The sequence below is a fragment of the Lathamus discolor genome, chromosome 2 (genome assembly GCF_037157495.1).
Source record: "Lathamus discolor isolate bLatDis1 chromosome 2, bLatDis1.hap1, whole genome shotgun sequence".
Classification (NCBI taxonomy): Eukaryota; Metazoa; Chordata; class Aves; order Psittaciformes; family Psittacidae; genus Lathamus; species Lathamus discolor.
In genome coordinates this window covers 94,789,325-94,811,695 of record NC_088885.1, presented here as the reverse complement: position 1 = coordinate 94,811,695, position 22,371 = coordinate 94,789,325, and the positions used below count along the sequence as shown (strand labels likewise).

At 46.2% G+C, this 22,371-nt stretch overlaps 1 protein-coding gene across 1 annotated transcript; it reads left to right on the top strand.

Moving 5' to 3' along the window:
• Positions 1 to 10,595: 10,595 nt before the first annotated feature.
• On the top strand, positions 10,596 to 16,306 carry IRX2 (iroquois homeobox 2). The gene is made up of 5 exons (XM_065669322.1): positions 10,596 to 10,928; positions 12,718 to 13,123; positions 13,564 to 14,310; positions 15,001 to 15,068; positions 15,820 to 16,306. The coding sequence occupies exons 1-4, from the start codon at positions 10,686 to 10,688 to the stop codon at positions 15,042 to 15,044; spliced, it is 1,440 nt and encodes a 479-aa protein (XP_065525394.1). The 5' UTR covers positions 10,596 to 10,685; the 3' UTR covers positions 15,045 to 15,068; positions 15,820 to 16,306.
• Positions 16,307 to 22,371: the final 6,065 nt, after the last annotated feature.

The window sequence follows — 22,371 nt, the reverse complement described above, 5'->3', positions numbered from 1 at the left end:
GAAATATGACAAATGAATTAAAATAATAAAATACAAATGCTTCATGAAGGAAATAATTCATGATACATCTTTAAAATAAGTAATAGAGAGAAGTTGCACTGCCGATGCTTTCATATGTTTTACCGAATTTTTCTTCTCATACCGGGCTAAATGATGTGGAAATCAGGTCTGAGTGTAATTACAGTGACAATATTTATTTGATAACCTTCTGTAGTGAGGTATTTAGCACCTTGTTTTCCTTTAGTAGAAATGGTGAATCTATACGCATGCCAGCAAAAAGTCTTTGTGCCTCTTTAAGAGGGAAGAGCAAGCTGCCTGAAACAGTATGAACACAAGGTACAGGCATGGAGTGTTTGGGAGAAGATGGTTACATGGTTGAACTTGACCATCTTAAAGGACTTTTCCAACCTAAATGATTTTATGATTCTATGAGACAGAAACATAGTCCATGAAAAGTTCACCCTTGTCCAGTCTCAGACTCTAAATTTCAAGGGTTTCATTCTGTTTGTTAAAGCAAGGAGGAACATCACAGAATCCTTCCTTTATTATCTAGTCACTAGTATAAAGCTTCATTATTGAAAATATGACAAGTGAATGTCTCTAATTTGCTCACTGTCTCATGACTCATTCTGTGTAAAGTTTCACCTCGTGTACGCTCAGTGCTTCCCCATACCAGTCCAGTCCTCCTATGCACTTGGCGCTGCCTCTTGGCTGGAGTAGTTTGCCTCCATTGCCCTTTACCTATTAATATTTTCTTTGATTCTTCTGAGCTTGTCACCTTTCTTTTGACCTAACTTACAATGAAAGTCTTCACTTGAAAAACATGTTATATTTCTAAGCTTACTAACAGATCTGTAGAAATCCTTTAGCATTTCTACTTCCCCACTAGAATTTGTATGCACAGACCCTATTTACTGTGTCGGTTAGGAGCTATCCTTTTAGCTGTGCCTTTCTGCTGCACCTGGTATTACAGAGTCTTGAATTACTACATAATATTAAAGAGTAATCTTGAATATTAATGATTTTTTTTAACTTCAGTGTGTTTTCCTATGAAGAATACTGTGAGCCTAAAAACTAAGAAGCAGTCACGGCCTACATGTTCCATACTGAGCAGTGGCTTTAGAAAAAGTAAATCTGCTAGACAGTATATGGCCAACCAAAGGGGGAAATGTAGGAAGCAAAACACTAATAAAAGACTAGTCTCAAGTAAAAGCCTCGGATTAGTTTCTAGTTTTAGTGGACCAACTTCCTTAAGCAAACAAAAATGTGTTTAACAAAAATCAATTAAGACAGCTGAAAGAGATGATTCCGTTAATCAGGTAGAAACAACACAATTAAAACAACAAGAAAAGCACATTAAATGTACTGTTTCTTCTTCAATTGCATATTTGAAACAAGCATATTTCAGGGAAAAGATTCCTTTATAACCCATATTTTTTTACAAGGGCTAGAATTAATGTTTTATTCTTTCATAAATTCACGGAAATATTTTTAGTGGGCAATATTGACAGATCTGCTAAGGTGCATAAATTCAACTGAAACACAAGAGATGTTAGAAACTATGTACATATCCTTGGGAAAACAAAACACATAAATTAACTGATGTGCAAGTGCATATATCATATTAACTGTGTTTGTACAAAACCAAAGACCTGTTATACATTCTTCACAGAGTGGCACTGAACAATTTCTTAAATTGGTGTATTTACATAATTGTTTTGTTAGCTGATAAAGAATCTCACTAAACCTATAGTTGAAGATATCTGATGTGTCTGACTATTGAGCTGAAGTACAAACAGTAAGAAGCAGTTCATACACTTGTTTTGGTGAGATTATTCCCTTCTGAAGGTTGCAAAGGCAAGTCCACCATTCCCAAGTCATCATGTGTCTGCACACCATTACTTTCTAGAAAATCTCATCTATGAGAAGGTAAGGGGAGGGAAAGAGTGAAAGGGAGAAACTTCTAGTTTGAGAACCCAACAGCTTTAAAAAAACTAAAAGACTGGAACACTATAGAAATTTTAATGATCCCAGGACAGAATTAATTGAGACAAAATGTCATAGTGGAGGCTGCTGGTTAACCAGGTTTCTTTTCTTCCCATCCTTATCATTTCCTATCTTTCATGTACAAGGATTTCACCAAATGCGTCCCAGATGAAAAAGTCAGGCAACATATTTGCATGAGAAATAAAATTTAAACGTTGTGTACTTCTGGTGTTTGAGATTATGACATCACATAATTCTCAACAGTTTCAAGAAATCCATGTTCAAAAGTGCAGAGGAGTCACGACCTTTTAGGACTTCACTGATTAGCAATTGGGGAACATCCAAGAAAAGAATAAAAGGATTATTTCACTACTTGGCTTTTAGAGATACATTAAAGGTCATGTGTTTTAAAGCTGAGCTGCATAAAGCAGAATTCATTGTCTTTTGATAAGAATTAAGAGATTTGCTCTTTTAAACTCCTGGAACCTATACTTCAACCATAAAATGTCTTTCTGAAAACTAAAGAATATCTGTTGATTACTTTGTGTTCGTGTTCGTTTAACATAGGTCTTTTAGAAGACTTCTATCTAGCTTTTTTCCCCACAGATGTTTTACTATCACCAAAATATACAAGCTCTCCAGACCTTCCATTGAGTGAAAAGCCACCTATGAAAAGTATTTCATCTACAACAGGATCCCACTGTTGTGATGAGTGTAGCCAAACACGTAACAAAGTCAATAGTTTATGCCTTTCTTAAAACCATGTTGAGATCAGAAGGGATCAAAGCACAATTCTTCAGCTAATTTTCATTTGGTGCTCCTGCTGATGGAAATGAGTCAGCTATATGAGGAGAAATATGCACGTTTAGACTTCTTACTGTCAAACTGACCACCAGTTATTCCCAGACAGAAGTGTCTCTGCACAGGTTGAAAAGCTAGGGGCCACATAGTCTGCCTGCCCTTCCTTCAAGTGATGTGAAGGAAGGCTGTACACTTAGTTCAACTGACAGTCTGCTCCAGAGCCAGGAAAAGCAGTAAGACCATATGAGTAAACCTAGATAGCATGTTTTTACCTAGTTTAAAATAGTGTTATGTAGGTTTTGCTCATAACAATATCCAAAGTAATATTTGGGGGTTTTCTTGTTTATCATTTATATATGAAGGACAAGTATTATGAAAAATCTCCCCAAATTCAAAGGCTCTAACTTGGAGTAAAATTTGAAGGTAAAGGATAAAGAAAGAAAAAAAAAAAAATTTATAGTAATTCCTTAACTAAATGTAAGGAACACTGACAGTTCAACACTGATTAAGGAATTATCAATTTAAAGGAAGAACTTCAATTACCCTTAATTCTGCCTATTACTGGAGGAATATGTGAAATTATTATAAAATGACCTGAATGTTTGTGAACTGTGTTGCACCGATCTTTTCCTTTTTTCTTTTTTTTTTGATAACGTTATATCACTGCACACATGAACACGTAATAGTCATTCTGAGTATGACTGCAGTTTTTCTGCCTTTTTCCAGTCTACTTTTGGGAATATACCAGCACCTTGAATGACTCTAACATACAGCGGGTATAGCTGACTGTTCTGAGAAAGGAAACTACCTGGTTCTAAATAGATATGACGGGTTGTCGTTGTTCAGGAGGGTTATTTATTGGAAAGAATAGGACTTTCTGGTTTGGAAGTGGGGGGTAAGCTTGAACTAGAAAGGTGTTTTTGCGTGTGCAACTGAAGGATGCACGTACACAGATACGCGGAGGTGAATGAATGTAAGAATGAATAAGAGAGAAGCACAAACCAGGTGAGCAGGTGCTCTCTAGTGTTAAAAGTGGTGATCAAACAGATGATGGCAATTACAAGAAGGGGAAAGGGTCTGGCAGAGGGACTTCAAAACTGCAGAGAACAATTTTAAACCTGCCGTAACTATGAGAAAGAACCAGAGGGAGAACACATCCACTACGGGTGAAGAAGTCCCAGCGGCCTGTCTGCCGAAGTAGCTACTTGGTGACTGTGTCAGAAGAATCAATTTTAACGTGAGCCCTTAAAATAAAGCAACCCTTCAGTTAAATCGTCCCACTTTTCGTTTACTGTGCTCGTCACCCGCTTTGCAATTGTCTCAAGCAGTGAGGGGATCCAGGCCACCACGGACGCTGAGGCAGCCTGTCCGAGACGCGCTGGCCGAGGACAGAATCCAGAAGCTAAGACGTGCTGCGGCTGCCGGGCTCCTGCGGAGCCGGAGATGGGGGATGGGGAGCGCTTCTTCACCCACCACCATGCCGGGCAGGGAAAAGTGGGGGAGCTGGGCTCCGCCTGACCCCCCCCAGCCAGCCCTTCCCTCCCCTGGGGAGCACCCCTTCCTCCCGCCTGTCCTCGGCTTAGCCTGACGCGGGGAGCTCGGAGCCGCTCGCACCGGAACCCGACCGAGGCGCTGCAAGAAGCGGCCGCGTCTCCGCGCATTCGACGACCGAGCCCGTAGGCCGCTCCGCGAGGTTCAGAGAGGGAGCGCGGGGCGCTGCGCAGGGCGCCCGGAGGGGGAGGCGCGGAGGCGGCTCCGGGCCCCTCAGAGCGAGCGACGGGAGCTCCCTGCCCCCTCCTGCCTCTGCCGGCCCACTGCTCGACTACTCGGTCACAAACCAGATACACTGATTTAATTTATTCTTCTCACACACCACACACACACACCCCCCCCCACACACACACTTTCCCCTCTCTAGAAGGAGGAAGTATCCTACCTGTGGATCGTACACTTGTTCTAGCCCTGAGAACCACTGCCCGCCTTTCAGGTGAAAATAGCAGCCTCCAGGGAAGCTTTGGAGGTCTTTTATCCTATACTTACGGGTACATATTTGCTTATACTTCCCTAAGCAGAAAATGACTAAGACTCTTAATAACAGTGTGACATATGGGAAGCAACTTTTCTAAGACTCAGATCTGCATTTAGAGATCTGCTTTAGTTTTCTTTTCTTTTTAAACTTAGCCTTCAATAACTTCCCAAAAGAGAAGGGGAGGGGAGCTAAATCCTCGTAAAGAAATGTCCCGTTATTAGTGAAAAATGTCGAAGCCACAACTCGGAAGGAGGGGGGAGGGAGGGAAGGGAAGGTTAAAAAAAAATAATAATAAAAAAAAGAAGCTGCAAACAAGTGCTATGTTTCATATGTGTCTATTTGTGTGCGTTTGCGTGTTATAGAGAGTCGGCTAAATTCCCAGAGCTCCCCTTGGCAGACCCTTCTTGAACTGTATTTTGAAAATGAAATACACTATTATGCTTTTACCGAACTGAAAAGGGGGGGGGCAGGATAAGGGCTGACCATAACTCATGAAAACAGCCCACCTTTTAGCGCAGGTATGACGGGGCGACAGTTAGATAACATTGTTAATAAAGGTAATGCCTGAAATATGAAAAGAAACCGCAGGGAAGGAGCTCCCATGAACAATCTCTCCGCCAGTGCTGGGAAGAGCTGGATGGAGAATCCACTGCCACAGCGCCCCCTCCCACACACAGCTTGCATTAACGATCTTATCCTGAAGATGGGGAAAGAAAAGTTCGTTCTTTTCCTTTCTCCCTCGCTGTTCTCTCCGCTTTTTGCTTTACCCCTGCGAGCAGATCCGCGGCTTCCCCAGCCCTCTCTGCATCCCCTCGTCCGGACAGGTCGCTCTTGCACAGCACCTCGCACAGAAGAAGCCCTGCGAACTGGGCTGCTCTTACTAGAAAACTGGACAACTCCGCTTGCACAGTATGCGTGTGTCATTTGTTATTTTTAAATACAATAGTCTATTATTTCCCGTTGTTGTCTCCGGGAGATGGTGGCGATCCCCCATTTCATGAGAGAAAGGAGAAAGCATTCCCAGACCATTGTGTGGTTATGTCACAGGAAACTCTGCTGCGCATTGTGTTATCTCCAAACTCCACCAAGTCCCACTTCGCCCTGCTTAAAAAGTTACTGTGACCAGTGTCATGGCAATTGGGCAACAGGCATTGTGCGGGAGACTGGCGGGTGCCCCTCGCCGAGCCAAGGCCAGCCCTCCTGGCTGGGGAAGTCGCTCCTTCCCGCCCGAAAGATGTGTATTTATATGTATTTCTTCCCTTCGTTCCTTCTTTCTTTCTCTTTCTTTTTCCCGGTCTTTTACCTGAGTAAAACTGCACGGAGCAGGGACCCGAGTGAGTGGCCACTGGGCAGCAGCGGCTGGCAGGCAGGAGCGTGGTTCCCACAGAAGTGGCTTTCAACTTCGCTCGCCCGAAAACTTCACCCCCTGTCACTAGTGCAAGGAGTCGTAGCTAATAAATGACAAACCGCAAAACCTGACTGCCAGGACGGCAATGAAAAGGGGCTGGGGGGGAGAGAAAGACGGGGGGGGAAGCTCTTGGCTACCTTCTTAGCTGTGCTGGAGCAAACTGAATTAAAGAGGACAAAGCGAGAGCACCGCTTAAAATCTGGGAAGGTAAACGCTGAACTAATGAATAGAACATTCAAATAAAAAAGCAGTGTGTAAAGTCTTGATGTCTCTGTGCAGGCATGTTAATTTGCTACAGTTAATATCAATAAAAAGAGCATGTAATACTATTCCAGTGTTTAACAGCGCAAGTTAGACCGCGTAACGGGCAGTACTATGGGAAAATTAGATTTCGGCAGTGGAGCTAGGCAAATGAAAAATCTCTTCCCCGCGAAAGGCATTCAAATCAAAGAGAGATAACTCCGAGAAGAAGTTAAACCCGGCCGCGTACACTGACCGGTATTTTAAAATGTTATTGACGCGGTTTTCTGGTTTGTTTATCGCAAGGACTCCGCCAGCTATATTTAAATGACCCCACTAAGCTGCTCGTTCTCCACATTGTGCAGAGTCAAATTAGTGGTGTACTTGTAATAAAATGCATACCGTCTCCTTGCAGTGGGTAGATCCATGTCTTTCTGAAGCCATATAAAAATTAATGCAAATCAAATCAATGCAAGAACTTGTCTTTTGAAATTATAATACTTCATTAATCTCTGATTGCGAAATAAACACCGTTTCTGTGTATAAAACAATATTTTTGGACTGCACAAATTAAAACATCAGAAATATAATCTGTTGCTCTTTGTGTTTGGGGGAAGGGGAGCAATGTTCCTGATTGAAACATTCCTCCCACTGAAATCACAAAAATGTATTTTCATAGAGGAAGGACATGCAGATGGAGGCAAAAGCAGCACCTACGTTTCACACGGATGGGCACGTATGCTTTGCGTGTACAACATATATACAGGCGTGTAGGTATGTACGGAGATTTGTGTCTCTTGTGTGTGTGCGTGTGTGTCTGCGTATCTACACACGGTCTGAACTGAATTGTAGCAATTCTCCTGGGACCACGGTATTTATTTAAGCACTCTTCCCAGGTCATAACTGTAACACTCACTTAATAACATTAATCCGTTGTTATAATGTAAACACAGCAGCCATTGTATTCCCAATCTGTATTGTTCCACTAATTATTAAAGAGGAGGAACTAAAAGCAATCAATTCGCATAGATAAACACTTACTTACACCACTCCTGCTGGAAAAGAACAGGCTTGGCTTCCCAAATGAAAATGCAGAGAGTATAGCACATTTTGCAAGGCATGCAGGTTGGCTTAGAGAGATTCATGTATGACTTTATAATGTTATAATTAATTTTGCATTCTCAGCTCTCCAGCTGCTGCTCCTTTCAGAAGCAGAGCTCGTATACTTAGAAATTGGTCTGCAGAACACAGGAATTGACTATTCATATGTAATCGCATGATATCGATTATTCCATAGAACTACTGAAATATGAATGTGTTTTATATAAAGCTCTTGATTTTAGAGTTCTTGTTTTTATTTAATATATGCGCATTAATCACCAAACAGGGAAGCAAATGTATTTTCTGTAATCTGTTGCACTGAGTTTACCCGTTGTTTATCACTCTCTTATCAGGAAGTCGGAAGTTAATGACAAGAAATACCTGTTGGTGTTAACCTCCTCCCCCTCACCTGCTTTTTTAAAGGATTGCCTCTTCTACAGGCCAGCTGATAGATCTGGCTAGGGATTAATCTGGTATGTCTGGTGGCCAGATCTCCACTGCTGCGTGCAGAGGCAGAGGTAAACTGGTATGTGGGTTTCGCAGAAAAGGATGAGAGGAAGGGAAATAAATAAATAATAATAAAAAAAATAATAAACACCCCCCCAAAAAAAAAAAAAACACAACAACACAACACAAAACAACAGATTGAAAAATAAAATGGAAAGCTCGCATTGCTTCAGACAGTACGCGCATCCGTGTACTTGCCTGTTGTTTCGATGCGGCATTTCACCTGTTTGAAACGACTTCTCGAAGTCTATTTCTCTCATTATTTTTATTATTATTACCTGCATGTTTAATTGGTTAACAATAGCCTGCCTTGCTAACCTGCAGTCTCCAGCTACAGCCTTCTCCCTTCTTGTCGACCAGACGCGTTTTCCCCATACTACCTACCTAACCGAAATTACCTGGGGAAGTCGGCCGTAAACGTCAGGCAACTTCATTTGCTTAAATAAGGGATAAGTGCTCACTCACACATGTCGGGGAAATAAAATTCACTGTCTGATGAACATTTATTGCCCCCCCCCCCCCCTTTTTCTCGGTGTGCGTGTGTGTGTGAGCTCCTAAACAATTTTGCTGTTGCTGTTTCCAGCTCGTCCCAGGCTAGTGAACTGACGGGGCGGTGGGTGAAGGGTTTGAGAGGAGCGCGGTGGCTTCCAGTCCGGCCGCCCCGTCCCCACCTGCGGCCCGGTCCTGCCGGGGCTGCCTTGTGGGCCGCAGGCGCGGGCCGGTGGGCGTGGAGCGGCCTAGTGCGCTTCGGCCCCACCAACTGCGGCTCAGTGGGGCAGGCAGAGTCTCACGCTGTGCCCTGGCGCCGAAGAGTTAGTGCAGAGAGGCAGGAAGGACACGGGACACTGACCGCCGGGTACAGCAGGGCGGCCCGACGGCACAACGCCTCGTCCCGGGAAGCTAAGGCCAGAGCACCGGTGCGGGCAGTTCACTGCCGGTTGCTGAAGGGTCCCTCTAGACTAATCATTAAAAAAAAATATGCAGGCGCACGTATATGTGTTTGTTTATGTTTGCAATGAGAAGAAAAGAGCGGTGCCAGCGCCTCGTTCCTCCCCCACTCCCCACCCGTATCCGGAGCTGGTGGTGGGTAGAAGCTGATGGTGGCCAGAGCTGAAGGAAGGGGACAGAGGAAGAAATTACGTTATTGGGAAAATTAATTACATCGTGATGGTGTTCCAAGAGATTTATCTGAACTGCGAAAGGAGGGAGGAAAAGAGGGAGGGGGGAGTCAGCTAGCCCCCCGGAAGGAGTCACCCAGGCCTCTTCCACGCACAGCAGACCAGGAGTAATAAAAATGAAAGAAAGATGAGGGGATTTCTTTTCTCTTTTCATGTGAAAACTCGCGCCGTGACTAGATCTTGACTGTTCGTGGCAACTTCAAAACTCTAAAGCTCTCGCTGTCAGGAGCAGCGCGATCCTGGATCGGCTGATCTGAGCAGTTGCTGCTCTTCTTCCCTGCCATGCAGGGCGGCACTCGCACAGTTCCGCGCTCTTCCTCCCTTCCGCGCTGACCCGCGCCCTCCAGCCGGGCCCTGCGCACCCGCAGGCTGGCCGGTACGCGCGTCTAAGATCCGCGTGCGTGCATACGGCTCGTGCCTGCGTGAACGGATGAGCGCATTTATAATGTGTATTCCTTTCTGTTCCCGCGTGGATATAGAAAGCACGAGGGGGGAGGGGGGGAGGAGGGAAGGTTGAGGGAGGAAGGAGGGAGAAAAGAGGGGAGGGGGGAGACTGTAATCAAGAGTGTGCGAAAGAGTATTTATGGCTCCGCGGTTCCGGAGAGGAGCTGATGAACAGTATCATCGTTTGGCTTCGGCAGCGTGCTCGCAGCCGGAGAGGCTGGCTTACATTACAAAGCCTGCCTTCGCTGCTTCCTTGCCTGCCTGCCGGCCGCGGGAGGAGACGAGGCCGGAGCGGGAGGGGGCGGGCCCGCCGCGCTATGCAGATGAGCGGCGGTGACGGACAGCTCCGTTTTCCAATGTCCCTCAGAAACTCGAGTGCTCCTTCCCTCAACTCTTCACTTCAGACTCTATACTTCCCCCAAAATACAGGCTTGCAGGCGCTGGGGGAGCTGGCTGGCTGGCGGGGAGAACTTCATATGCAGCAGCCACTTTTCTGATTTCGGGGGCTCGCTTCTCTCTCTCCCTCTCTCTCTCTCCCCCCCGCCCCCCCCTTCCCTTTTACCTTTCTGTTTATTTCCCTTTCCATCTCTTTATCTTTTTATTAACCCTCTCCTCTTCCGTCTCCCGCAGATGCCCTTGCACTCCCGGTTAGATTTCTAACTGCTCTATTTAATTTCCTTTTTTAGGGGCTGTTCTTTTTTTATTATTTTTTTTCCACTCCTTTTTTCCTGTTTGTTTTTATTCTGACTGGGTGCGCATGGGGGGGAGCATATAACAATTCTGATTCTCTACATAACTGCACAGAGCCAACCGGAGAGAGGGAGAGAGAGAGAGAGGGAGGGAGGGAGGGAGGGCGGGCGGGCGGGCGAGAGAGAGAGAGAGAGAGAGAGGGAGGGAGAGGGAGAGCACGAAAGCAGCGCCAGGAGCAGCGGCAGTAGCAGGGCCGGTCACCCTCGCCCCCTCCCTGCTCCTGTGCACGCCAGTGCAAGCCATGTCCTATCCTCAGGGTTACCTCTACCAGCCCCCCGGCTCGCTGGCTCTGTATTCCTGCCCGGCGTACGGGGCGTCGGCGCTGGCGGCCCCCAGGAGCGAGGAGCTGGCCAGGTCTTCGTCGGGATCGGCGTTCAGCCCTTACCCGGGATCGGCAGCTTTCACCGCCCAGGCGGCGGCCACAGGCTTCACCAGCCCTCTCCAGTACTCCACAGACCCCGCCACGGGATTCCCCTCCTACATGGTAACTACCGAAGAGAAACCCTCTCCTTCTTCATTAGCATCCGCATTCTCATCCTCATCATCTTCAGCCTCTCTCCTCACACACTTACCATCAGCCCCCGACATCCCGCCGCACAGCCGGGCGTCCCGCACCTCCGCCGCCTCCGTGTTGCTGCCGCCAGCCGCGCACTGCACCGCATCGTGCTGCGCGCTGCTCCGCAGCCGGCTGGGGCCGCCGGGGACGCGCCCAGTCCGGCCGAGCTGAAGGGAGCCGAGCCGGGCGGAGCGGCGGGCCGGGGCACCCCTTCGCTCCGCGTCCCAGCCGAGTGTGGTACCGGCAGGCCTGGGACCCGGGCTCGTCCCGCGGTTCGAGAAGCCGGGCTGGTGCCCTGAGTAAAGAAATACGGATCGCCTCAGTCAGTTAGGTTGGGTACTTTCATTCCCCACTCCCCACTTTCTCTCCTTTTTTTTTCTCCTTATTTTTCGCTGTGGTAGTATAGGGGAGGGTTTCTCTTTCTTTTTCTCCATCCCTCCCCCCCTTCTGTCTCTTTCCCCCTCTCTTTTTAAGTCGGTGTTAAGAGGCGCTGCGGGCTTTATCCCCGTGTGGTTTTATTTACTTTCAGTGTATTTTGTGCTAATGGTTTAACTGGATTTTAGGAATGAAAAGGAGCATCTGTTTGCGATCTGTGAGCTTCGCTTAAGTCCAAGATGGTTGTGGTGTCCGCAGTTTCGGATTTCACTTTCTTCTTATTATTAGTTAAAAGGAGCATTTGCGATTGCGTGTGTGTATTCTGTGCATAAACTATATAAATAAAACCATAAACTATATAAATAAGCTGCATGTCTAGGTGGTTATATAGTTTTATAAACACACACGCCCAGAGTCAGACACGTATCTAGTCCGTATACACAAAGAACTGTACCCGGAATTTGAGTCTGGAGCCGCTGCCGAGATCCTGAGAGGGGATGGCAGCAGGGTAGTTCGCTCTCCCTGCAAAGTGACAGGGAAACTACTTGCTTTCTGTCTGTAAAACGCGGTGCAGAAATTGTCATGCGGTTTTTATTCGGGTGGTACGAACGATCTGAGGATCTCGCTTGCTTGATTTTCCTGTTGAGAAGCAGTAGGCGAGTGGCTTGAAGTTACAGCGAGGTTGTGAACTGTGCGGGGTATATCGAGTGATGTTGCGCCTGTGACTGGCCGATCTGGGGGGTTCAGAGACGTGCTGAAAGTTAGCAAGTTCGTTACCGATATCTTTAACTTTTCTTGCATTATGCAGACTTAAATAAGTGCAATTTAAACGTTAAAGGGCGAATTAAAATGCTAATTACATCGCATTTGAACAATTCGAAACGGTGCATATCTTCTGATTTGCAAATTGGATTTGCAATGCATTAGTGCAGTGAATTGCTAAGTGGCGGCTTTGTTGTACTTTCTATAGCAGAAAAGGAAACATCTTTTGAACCTTTGAGAGAAATGTAGATACCAAGACACTACCTGTAGGGCCTTTAAAATGTCTAAGAGGTTCAAAAATTGTATTGGGAAATATTCAATTACAGGTTGTTGAAATTAGTCAGAAAGATTAAAACATCTCCGAATTTAAGCGCATGTGCCTGTGTCTGTGTGTTGGGAGGAGGAGGGGGGGGAGATCTCAACTTAATGGCCTTTGGGTGCCGCTTCTCCCCCTCATAGAATATGGATACAAGACACCATCCAGGGGAAATACAAACATAACCGCCGATCTCGCCTTGACAACTTACTAATGGCTATCAGCAATAACAAATTGCCAACCCCACCGTTTTGTTCTGTCCAGGGCTCCCCTTACGACGCCCATACGACGGGGATGACCGGAGCCATCAGCTACCACCCGTACGGCAGCCCTGCCTACCCCTACCAGCTCAACGACCCTGCGTACAGGAAAAATGCCACCCGCGACGCCACGGCCACGCTGAAGGCCTGGCTGCAGGAGCACCGCAAGAACCCCTACCCCACTAAGGGCGAGAAGATCATGCTGGCCATCATCACGAAGATGACCCTCACCCAGGTCTCCACCTGGTTCGCCAACGCCCGTCGGCGGCTCAAGAAGGAGAACAAGATGACCTGGGCCCCGCGGAACAAGAGCGAGGACGAGGACGACGATGAGGGCGAAGGGGCGAGGAGTAAAGGGGAGAGTCCGGACAAGATGCCCGAGAGCAACGAAACCTCCGCGGAGGACGAAGGTGGGCGCGGGTGACTGCTGCCGTGGCGGGGTGGCCCCATCCCATCCCTTAGAGTTCCCCCGGGAAGCGGGGCAGCAGGAAAGGGGGGTAGGTGGGGGGCGGCGTTTAACAAAAGCGACCCCAAAACGTGACCTGTCCCGTCTTCTCCGGCTGCTCCCTCCGGCCGCTTGTAGCCGCGCAGTGCCGGTGGCCGGAGTGGGTGGGGTGCTGCGAGTGACGGCGCCGTGGAGGGGGCAGAAGGGGCAGTGTGGGGGGTACCGCGGAAGCGCTAGCAGAGGGGATAGGTGCTCCTGCAAAGGAGATTGTAGGGAACAGGCCGGGACGGCTAGCGTCTCTGCCTGCCGCAGTGCTGGTGGCGGTGCTCGCCTTTAGCCCTCTCTGTTTTTTTGCCGCCTCCCCTCACTGACTCTTGTCTTTCTGGGCCCGGCGGACCCTTGCAGGGATCAGCTTGCAAGTCGACTCGCTGACGGACCACTCCTGCTCCGCCGAGTCGGACGGCGAGAAGCTGCCTTGCCGGGCGGGCGACCCCCTCTGCGAGTCGGGCTCAGAGTGCAAGGACAAGTACGAGGACATCGAAGAAGAGGAGGAGGACGAGGACGAGGAGGAAGAAGAGGACATCGAGGAGGACGACGGCGGTGGCGGAGGGGAGCGCGACCCGCCGGCCAAGACCGCCACCTCCTCGCCGCTGGCCGCCGTGGAGGCCCCTCTGCTCGGCCACCCGCACACCGACGCCGCCCGCAGCGCCAGCAAGGCGGCGCTGAGCGGCCGCGCCTCGCCCGGGCCTCCGACGCCGGCCAGCAAGCCCAAGCTCTGGTCGCTGGCTGAAATCGCCACGTCGGACCTCAAGAGCCAGACGCTGGGCCAAGGATGCCAGCCGGCGCCTCTCTCTTCGGCCACCCCTGCCTCCGCCCCGCACAGCGCTGCCTACTCGCCCTCCTCCCTCCTGGGAAGGCATATTTATTACACCTCACCTTTTTATAGCAATTATACAAACTATGGGAACTTCAACGCTCTCCAGAGCCAGGGAATCCTGAGATACAACTCCGCAGCAGTGGCTTCAAACGAGGGACTAAGTCAGACTGTCCTAAACGCCAGCTCTGTTCACAAACAGAGCAGTGACTCTTTGAAAACGATCACTAACCAGCTAGAACAACATTACAGGCCCTCTAGTTATGACTCTAAGAAAGGTAGGTGACTTAATTTTGTCGCTTTCTTCCCCTTTCTGTCTGGTCCCCCTTCCCTGACCCGTACAAGTCCTTTCTACACTGTAAATACCGAAGCCTTCTCTGGAGAAATCAGCGAGCGCGCTGTCACTGCTGCCACTGCCGAGGGAAGATGGGCAATAGCATGATCCAGGGATTAAAAACGGTGTCGCCGTCGTACCGCACCTGTCTCTAAGAACAGCGAAAGGAAATGTAAAAGACCGCTTTTAGACCAGTCTCACAGGATGCAGACGAAGCTTTTGAAAGTCATGGTTTTTTTAGAAAGAAAAAAGTGCACACAAAGATATCCATAGAGCACTGGTGTCATTGCCCCTATTATATTTTTCCTCTGACAAACTGGTTTTGCTTTCCTTGTTTCAAGTATTCTCATGGGTTTCTGCAGCTTTGGGTTCAGATAATTGCTGACCTTGTACATGAAATTACGCGGAGCATGACATTTTTAACTTCCCCCCCCCCCCCAAAAAAAAAAAAAAAGTTTTGCTTTAATATAATAGTCATCTTATTCTAACAAAATACTCGAGATACGGGTAATTATAAAATACTGGCCAGCCTTTTAAACGACCTAGCTAAGAGTGAAGCCTGGGACCTACACACACTGTATAATCTAGTTAGCTGGCTGTGTCCTGTGACTAACTGACGGTTATATTTTGACAGATCCCACTGAAGTCTGCACAGTAGGAGTACAACCATACCTATAGAAGTGCAATCATACAGCAATGCAAGTAAGTGAGAACATTTTCTATTACACTGATCATTTGGCACCAGGTCTCAGACATGCTGCACAGCTCTAGACTTGCTTAACGTTAATTTCTTACTTCATTACTGAAGAGCCTGATTATGAAGTAAGACACTCTTTTCTTCTGGTTTTGTAAACCTCTCATTACGACTTTTCTTTCTCGGGTTTGTCTTAATTTGAACGCCAAGTTAGTCAGTTCCCTCACCTTGCCTGCTCTTTGCTTGTGTAAGGCAAAGCTGTAAGGGCTATTTAAATGTTATGGAAAGAAAGCTTTAGGAAAAAAAGAAAAAAAAAAAAAGAATCTTTGAAGGCATTATTGTTTAAAAATTAAGTGCTTGTGCTCACGTGGCAGTGCTAAAATTGTACATTCGGAGTGAGGCTTCCCGCAGTGACCGTGTATTTAAAATAAAAAGGGACAATTATTAGAGACCGACATACATCTTAAGCAGGGCATGTTATCTGTGGATTGCCTCTTGTTTGGCTAGCAATGGCACTCTTCATACCTTCACTCTTTAGGGCTAGATAAACAACAAACCACCCCCCCCCCCCACCACCCCCCCCCGTCTCGGCGATTTTTTTTTTGTTTTACTAATTCTTTTGTTAGAAGAAATTAGATGTGTAAGAATTCCCCCATTCCCCCCCCCCCCACCCCCTTTTTTTAATCTTTTCCCCGTTTAATGGTGTTAGAGTGTGATTGAAGGATTTTTGGATGATCTGGTTTTTTCCTTGGTCCACAGGTAGGTGTCACAATTGCTTTGAAAAAAGTCAGCAAGCCATCATCTCTCCCCGAGCTAATATATATAACAAATCTCTAAATCCGGATCACATGTGGTGCCACTGTATAAAAGAAGACCACAGAGCACTATTAGATCTTCAGAATCTAATTATTAAACCAGAATTTTGTTGAACATACGTGAGTTTGCTGGTATAGTATAGTTTCCCCAATGTATGTGTGACTTTTGAAAACAGATCTGTTTTTCTCAGGATATCTTGAATTGATCACTTCATTGCCACGGTATCTATTCGATAGGTGTGATAGGATTTATTGTAAAATTTATTTGTAAAATATGTATACAGTAGAGATAATAAAGACGTGATTGGAAAACTTGAGTCCTTACAAAGTGGAAACAAATTTGATATTTATTTTTGTAACGATATAAAGCTTCTAGTAATTTATGCAAGTTGTATTGCAATGGAATCTGAACTTTTTGTAAATAAATTTTGCCTGGTTTTTATTTGAAACGTTGATGGTTATACAATCTTTGGTTGTTTAACAAGAATTCTTTACTAATTTATATCTCTAATTGTAAATAAAAACAGACTAGTCTGCAACAATATGGTGGTTTTTGTTCATTTCTCTCCAAATAATTATTATTTAGAAAATGATGAAAGTTGTAATTTCACTAGTAGAGCTTAGACCGTAAAATGAGTAAGTAATTTAAATATGTTGCAAAGATATGCCTTGCATTAATTAATTCCTTCTGGGTTGTTCCGTTATACTTCAGCTTTAAATACACATGTGTGCAAATACGTATTTGTATATACACATGCATATGCGGAGAGTGATGTGAATACATGCATGTTTCTTATAAACTATGTTGGGTGTGAAGTAGCTCTTTATTTGAGTTAACATTCTTTAACTCCACCATTTCTAAGGAGAAAAAAAAAAAAAAAGAAAAAAAGGAATTATAATCAGCTCTAGCTTATTTCTAATTTCTTTGTTTCTGCTTCTAGCTAAAATATGCAAAAGGAGGCGGGGAGAAGGAAGATAAAAAAGTCAAATTCCTATTTTTTAGTATTTTCCCCCCTTTTTTCCTTATATCCATAAAATGTATCTTTACAGTCATATTGGAAATCCACTTTGATTGGGCTTATAAAATCAGCTAACTAATCAGTTTAATTTTCAGTAAAATAATGGGAATCCTCATATAATATAATTTCAGAAAAGAAACGAACAATCATTTATTTTCCCCAAAAGATAAATTGAGTGAATATAACTTACGGTTATAAAACAAGAATAATAGCTTCTTAGATTGCCCTTTAATCAATCATACACTTATTTTTCAAGAGGCTCATCTATTTTATTCCATGATTAATAATGTTCCAGCATGAGAGCATTATTAGATCCCAGCAGGGGAGATCCTGAATGCTTTTAGCTGCTTTGGAATGGTCAGTTGGGGTTCATTATGGTCTGATATTGAACAATTTATAAAATCTTGTCTAAACATCTGCCAGCTCAGATAGGCTGATGTGTCTGAAGATGGGAAATTGCTGGACCAGTTGATATTGACAAACGGATCTCTCTCCAGTGGCTTTTTGTTCAGTGAAAATTAGTGGCCTCTTGCTCAGGTCTTGTTAGAAAGGGCATTTGAAAGTGATCTTAGATACTTCAGGCATCAGCCTTGGGAATGTTTGCTGGATAAGGAGCTGTGCTAGTCTGGAGTCAGGAAATATGCTGTGATTGTATTAAATAGGGGGAAAGGAAGCTGTTTTTCTTAAATACATACACACAATTCCCATGATCCATCTTCCCCTGCGCACCCCCCACCAACGTCCTTCGTATTTTACCCCTATACAGACTTCAAACTGGCTGAAAAAGTGCATGTGTTTTTCAGCTGATAGTGCAGAAATTAATATTTTTAATTCTGGAAAACTCTGGAATCCATCTAGCTAAATAGAAAACACTGAAGATCTTTGCAGCTGGAGGCCTACTCATCTTCTGATGTTGTTTGTAGAATGTTGCTTCTCTGCTCCTGTAACATCCTGTTTTTCACTGAGGTAAAATGCATTTCTATCTGAGTGCAGTGTGTAGTACAATTAGAGAAACAGCTAAGAAATAATTCAGCTTTTCCCCTCCAATTTAGCATATGATATAGATGCAAATATTTACTGTAAACTTCCTTGGCCGCCTTTACTGTGCACTTGAGGAAGATTTTATAGAGGGACTTTTTATGTCGGGGGAGACTCCTGGACTTTCTTTTCCCCCTTCTTGCTGCTACTCCATCCACCCCCACCACCCACGTTTTATGTTTCAGGTCTCTGTTGGACACAACGTGCACATTTCCATTGGTAAAAACTAAAAGCTGTGGCAGAGATTAAAAAAGGCTAACGACATTCCTTTGATGTTTATACGCCCAAAGACTTATAAAAGATTTCCATAATTTACCCACCCTTGCTAGTATTTAGACCTGGATTTCTTTCTGGAAAGAAAAGTAGAAAGACTTGGAAAACTCGCTTTTAACTATTCACTATGTATGTAAAACCCAGTGGACTTCTCTCATCCTCTGAGAAATTCATGAACGGTTCATGGATGCAGATGGGCGACACCCAAACGATTTGGCAAATAAACGTATCTTTTTTTTTTTTTTGAACAGAAATTAATGGGCAAGAACTGCATATTCAACGTCATTTGAGATTTAATAATCAAAATTGAAAGCAGGAGGGAAGTGTAGCCTCGCAAGATTGTTGGCACAAACAATGCGACTATTTCAGTATAGCAAGAAGGAGGGATAAACGATAAAATGCATCAGTTGGTGTACGGTTTATTTCAGAACGATGGTAATCAGCCCACTGGGATTAAAACCCCCCACCCCTTTCTATATTTACTCTCTCCCCACCCACTCTTCTCGTTTCTGTGCTCGTTTCGGAGCGGGAAAGACAAACCCTCCCCTCTTCGGGGCCAGAGGTTTCATTAGAGCTGATTTATTGAAATTCAGGCTTTAATCTCAGGTGGGATCCCGGAGGAATTGGCGGTGTCGTCAAGTAGGAAGAGGGCCGCTTTCCACTTTGCACTTCCTGGGCTGCTTTTTTCCTCGCTCCCTGCAAATGTCAACATTTGTTCTCAATAAAAGAGTTATTGTTTCAAGAAAGCTGCTCACCAACTGCCTTGGAGAGAGGAAAAAATCGTTGCCCACCTTTGTTTAGCTGGAGACTGGGGGAAGGGATGAGGACGGAGGTAAATTGCAGCGGAGGCCGGCGGCGGACCGACAGACAGACGTGGGAATTGCTGCTGTACACCAGCTCCCGGCTGGAGGGGAACGGGCCCGGCTAAGGGGAAAGTTAATATTAAACTGCTTTCTCTTCCCCTCTTCATTTGCATCTTAGCCCCTGTAAGAGAGCGGGAGGATGCGGCAGCGGAGAAATAGCAACACAACCATTATCACCAAATTGCAAGGTGCAGAGTCTGATTTAACTCTACCTGGTGGCACCCACCTCTCTAATAGGCCATCAATTAGTTCTCGATGGGGAGGTGGGAGCCGCGTTGCAAGGAGTGGGAGTGGGACGGACAGCCTGGAGCTGACCAGCTCAGCTCAGCTCGGCCCGGCCCGGCCCGGCCCGGCCCGGCTCGGCCCGGCTTCTCTGGGCCCAGCCTCACAGGGTAAAAAAGAAAAACCCAACCCCTCTCACCACTGAAAGTTTCTGCCTCCGTCACATGCTACATCTCACTTAAAGGCGGTTCAGACTCACCGCGCCGCTGAGGAACCATGGCAGGGATGTAATCAATACCGGGAGTATCTTATTGCTTATTACCTTTTGGGGGAAGAAAAAAAGAAAAGGGAGGGGGGGGAGGGGGGGGCAAGGGGGCGAAATTTACATGTAGGTCTATTCTTTGCCTTCTGCATTCAGACATTTCTTATGTGCTTGGGCAAACTTGTCATGATTCAGGTAGTCTAAAAGAGCCGTTCTATTGTAGGTACTGAATAATAATGGTAAAAAAAAATGCTATTAACAGTAATACTGCCCATTAAGTAATATGATGTTCATCCCTTTGTTTTTAATCCAGTAACTAATAACTCGGGTATGCTTCCGGCTCCTAAAGAAATAAAAGAGAGGGAAAAAAAAAAAAGTTAAGAAACAAAGGGATCCTCCGTGAATATTCAAAGCACCCATGCACCTAATCCCTGGCTATTACTCGGCGGCTCTGAAGCAGAGTCTTTATTGAAAGTACAGAGGGAAGGAGCGACTGGCGAGATACATGCCCGCATCTCGGGGCTGCGGGCAGCGACAGGCGCTGGGGGAGCGTTTTACCTGTGAGCGCCCTGGCCGAGGTGACAGCTGGGCTCCCTCAATCTGGACCCGTATTTCCCCCTGCTTTGACACCCCTCCCCGTCCTCCTCAACCGTGACTCACGGGGGAATGACACTATTTCACATCCAATCCGGGCCGAGCAGGCTGCATTTTCCCTGAGCCTAAGTAGGGGACGGAGGAACGCTGCCGCTTTGCCTCTGGAGCGGGGGTGGGCACCATTAACTTTTCTCCTCTCTGGATCTGGGGACTGAAAGGAAAAGAAGCGGAGGAAGGGCCTGTCGCCCCGTCCCTGCCCTCCTTGGAAAAGGCAGAAGCGCAGGCCGGCAGCGAAAGTCACTTCTGCTCCACCCGAACTTGTGTCATCCGTGAAGGGGGATTTCAAAATACTCCCTATTATTTCGAAGGGAAAAAACCCCAACTCAATAATAGTAGTATGCTCCTCGTGCGGTGGCTGTGTGTGGATACTGTCGCTGCTCGAGCTCTTAAAAATCGCCCAGGAAAAAAAAAAAAAAAAAGTATGCGCATTTTTATGGGGAGATAAATTGACAATTTATTGTGTATAACTTCTGATCAATTATTAATCGTTAGTGTCAACAACAGGGTTATAATTACCTTCAGTTATTTAAAGGAATATTTATTTTTTCTTCTCTCTGATCTGATAATTAGTTAATGCTCTGGAGTAATGAATGCAAAGTTGATTTGATAATGATTGAAACAGTTTTCCCCCCTCTCTTTTGGCAGCCCCCCTCGCGGAGAGGGGAAGGAGGGAGGTGTCTCCCCTCGTTTGCAAAAGAGTCAAATCGCGGCGTGTTTCACTTTTCAGAACATAAATAACGATTCTGGGAGGAAAAAGGGCGAAATGACAAACAAATAGAGCGCAGCTGGGATGAATAAAGCCGATCAAAGTTAGCGGGGGCCAACGCTTCTCGCAGCCGCAGCAGGTCTGAGTCCCATAAAGGTGCCAGCAACTCTTACCTCTCTCCCCGAGATCAAGGGAGAAGGCGAGTGGGACACTTTAACCCCCCGACATCTTAGCGCTAGCGGTGGAAGGCGAAAGAGAGAAAGGGAAGGAAGAAGCTGAGTATTTATGGTTTGGGGGAGTCCTCAATGCCTTCACCATACCCCCAGGGAAGGGAAAGGGAGGGAAGAGAAGGGAGTGCTTTACCTGGAGCCCGCGGAGCCCCCGCCCAGCCCGCGTAGGATGTGCGGGGAGCGGCGAGGTGCGGGAGAGCCGTAGCCTGGTGCATTTAAACGATCCCGAGCGCGGCTCAGCCCTGGGGATGGGGAAGTAAGAAATGATTATTACATTCTATTTTTTTCCTTCCTTGCGGGAGCTCGGTAGAGCTTCCTCGTGGAGAAGAGCAGCAAAAGGGCAGCCCTCAGGGAGCGGGGCTGCAGCCTTGTTCCCTGGTCTTGTGGCGTGAATAACCCCCTCCTCCCCAGGCCCGGGACCTGTCCTCTAAGGGCGAGAGAGCCACAGGAAAGCCCCTTCCTGCTCCACCACCACCCCCGCATCTTATAGGCCAGTGGTGTTGAGCCGAGGTAGAAACTCCACCGCTACCCCCCTCCCTGCTTTCTTCCAGCCCTTCTATTAATTTAGCGCCAGGCGAGGTCTCGCAGCCAAAAGCACTTTTTTAGCTCGATGGGGCTCATTTTACGGCAGATCTGCGTGAGATGGAATACACGTAGATAGTATTATACATAATAGTAATATGTTTTATATACAAAAATATTTTCCCCGTGCAACAAAACTGCAGTGGGAATTGCAGTGCAAAATGCAAGTTTTAAAATTAATTCATCCTGACAGGTTTGACATAGCCCGGCTCCCTTTTTCCTGCAACTCCGTACGCGAATGTATGCCGCTTCCAGAGTGTATGTTTTAATTTGTCACATCAAGGCAATAAAAGGCAGCAATATATACTTAAGCCAGTTAACGTTGTAATAACAGGTTTAAAGGAGCAATTAAATGGTAGTGAGTCGCATGTCTGACTTTCTATAGGCATTACCACATCAATGGTACCTTTTAGACTGACTATAACTTAGCATGATTGTCTCAATTAGTTTAGCTACATGATAGTTATTGTGAACTCTTTGTGAGTAATCAATGTTACGCAAGCTTATGGGAAGGAGCCTTTAACAGGGGTGAGCAGCAGCTAAGTAATACGGACCTCCTATTTGCAAAAAAGCCCACCTTTCTCCCCCCCCCTCTGTCTCCTCTTCATTTCCTTCCCCCAACCCGAAAGAAAGAAACGGTAATTTAT

What these genes read in the sequence shown, in the direction of transcription:
- IRX2 (XM_065669322.1), top strand. Translation starts at nt 10,686, where the DNA reads ATGTCCTATCCTCAGGGTTACCTCTACCAGCCCCCCGGCTCGCTGGCT. An exon ending in CGGGATTCCCCTCCTACATG is followed by an intron (nt 10,929 to 12,717) that starts GTAACTACCGAA and finishes TGTTCTGTCCAG; the next exon opens with GGCTCCCCTTACGACGCCCA. An exon ending in TAGTTATGACTCTAAGAAAG is followed by an intron (nt 14,311 to 15,000) that starts GTAGGTGACTTA and finishes ATATTTTGACAG; the next exon opens with ATCCCACTGAAGTCTGCACA.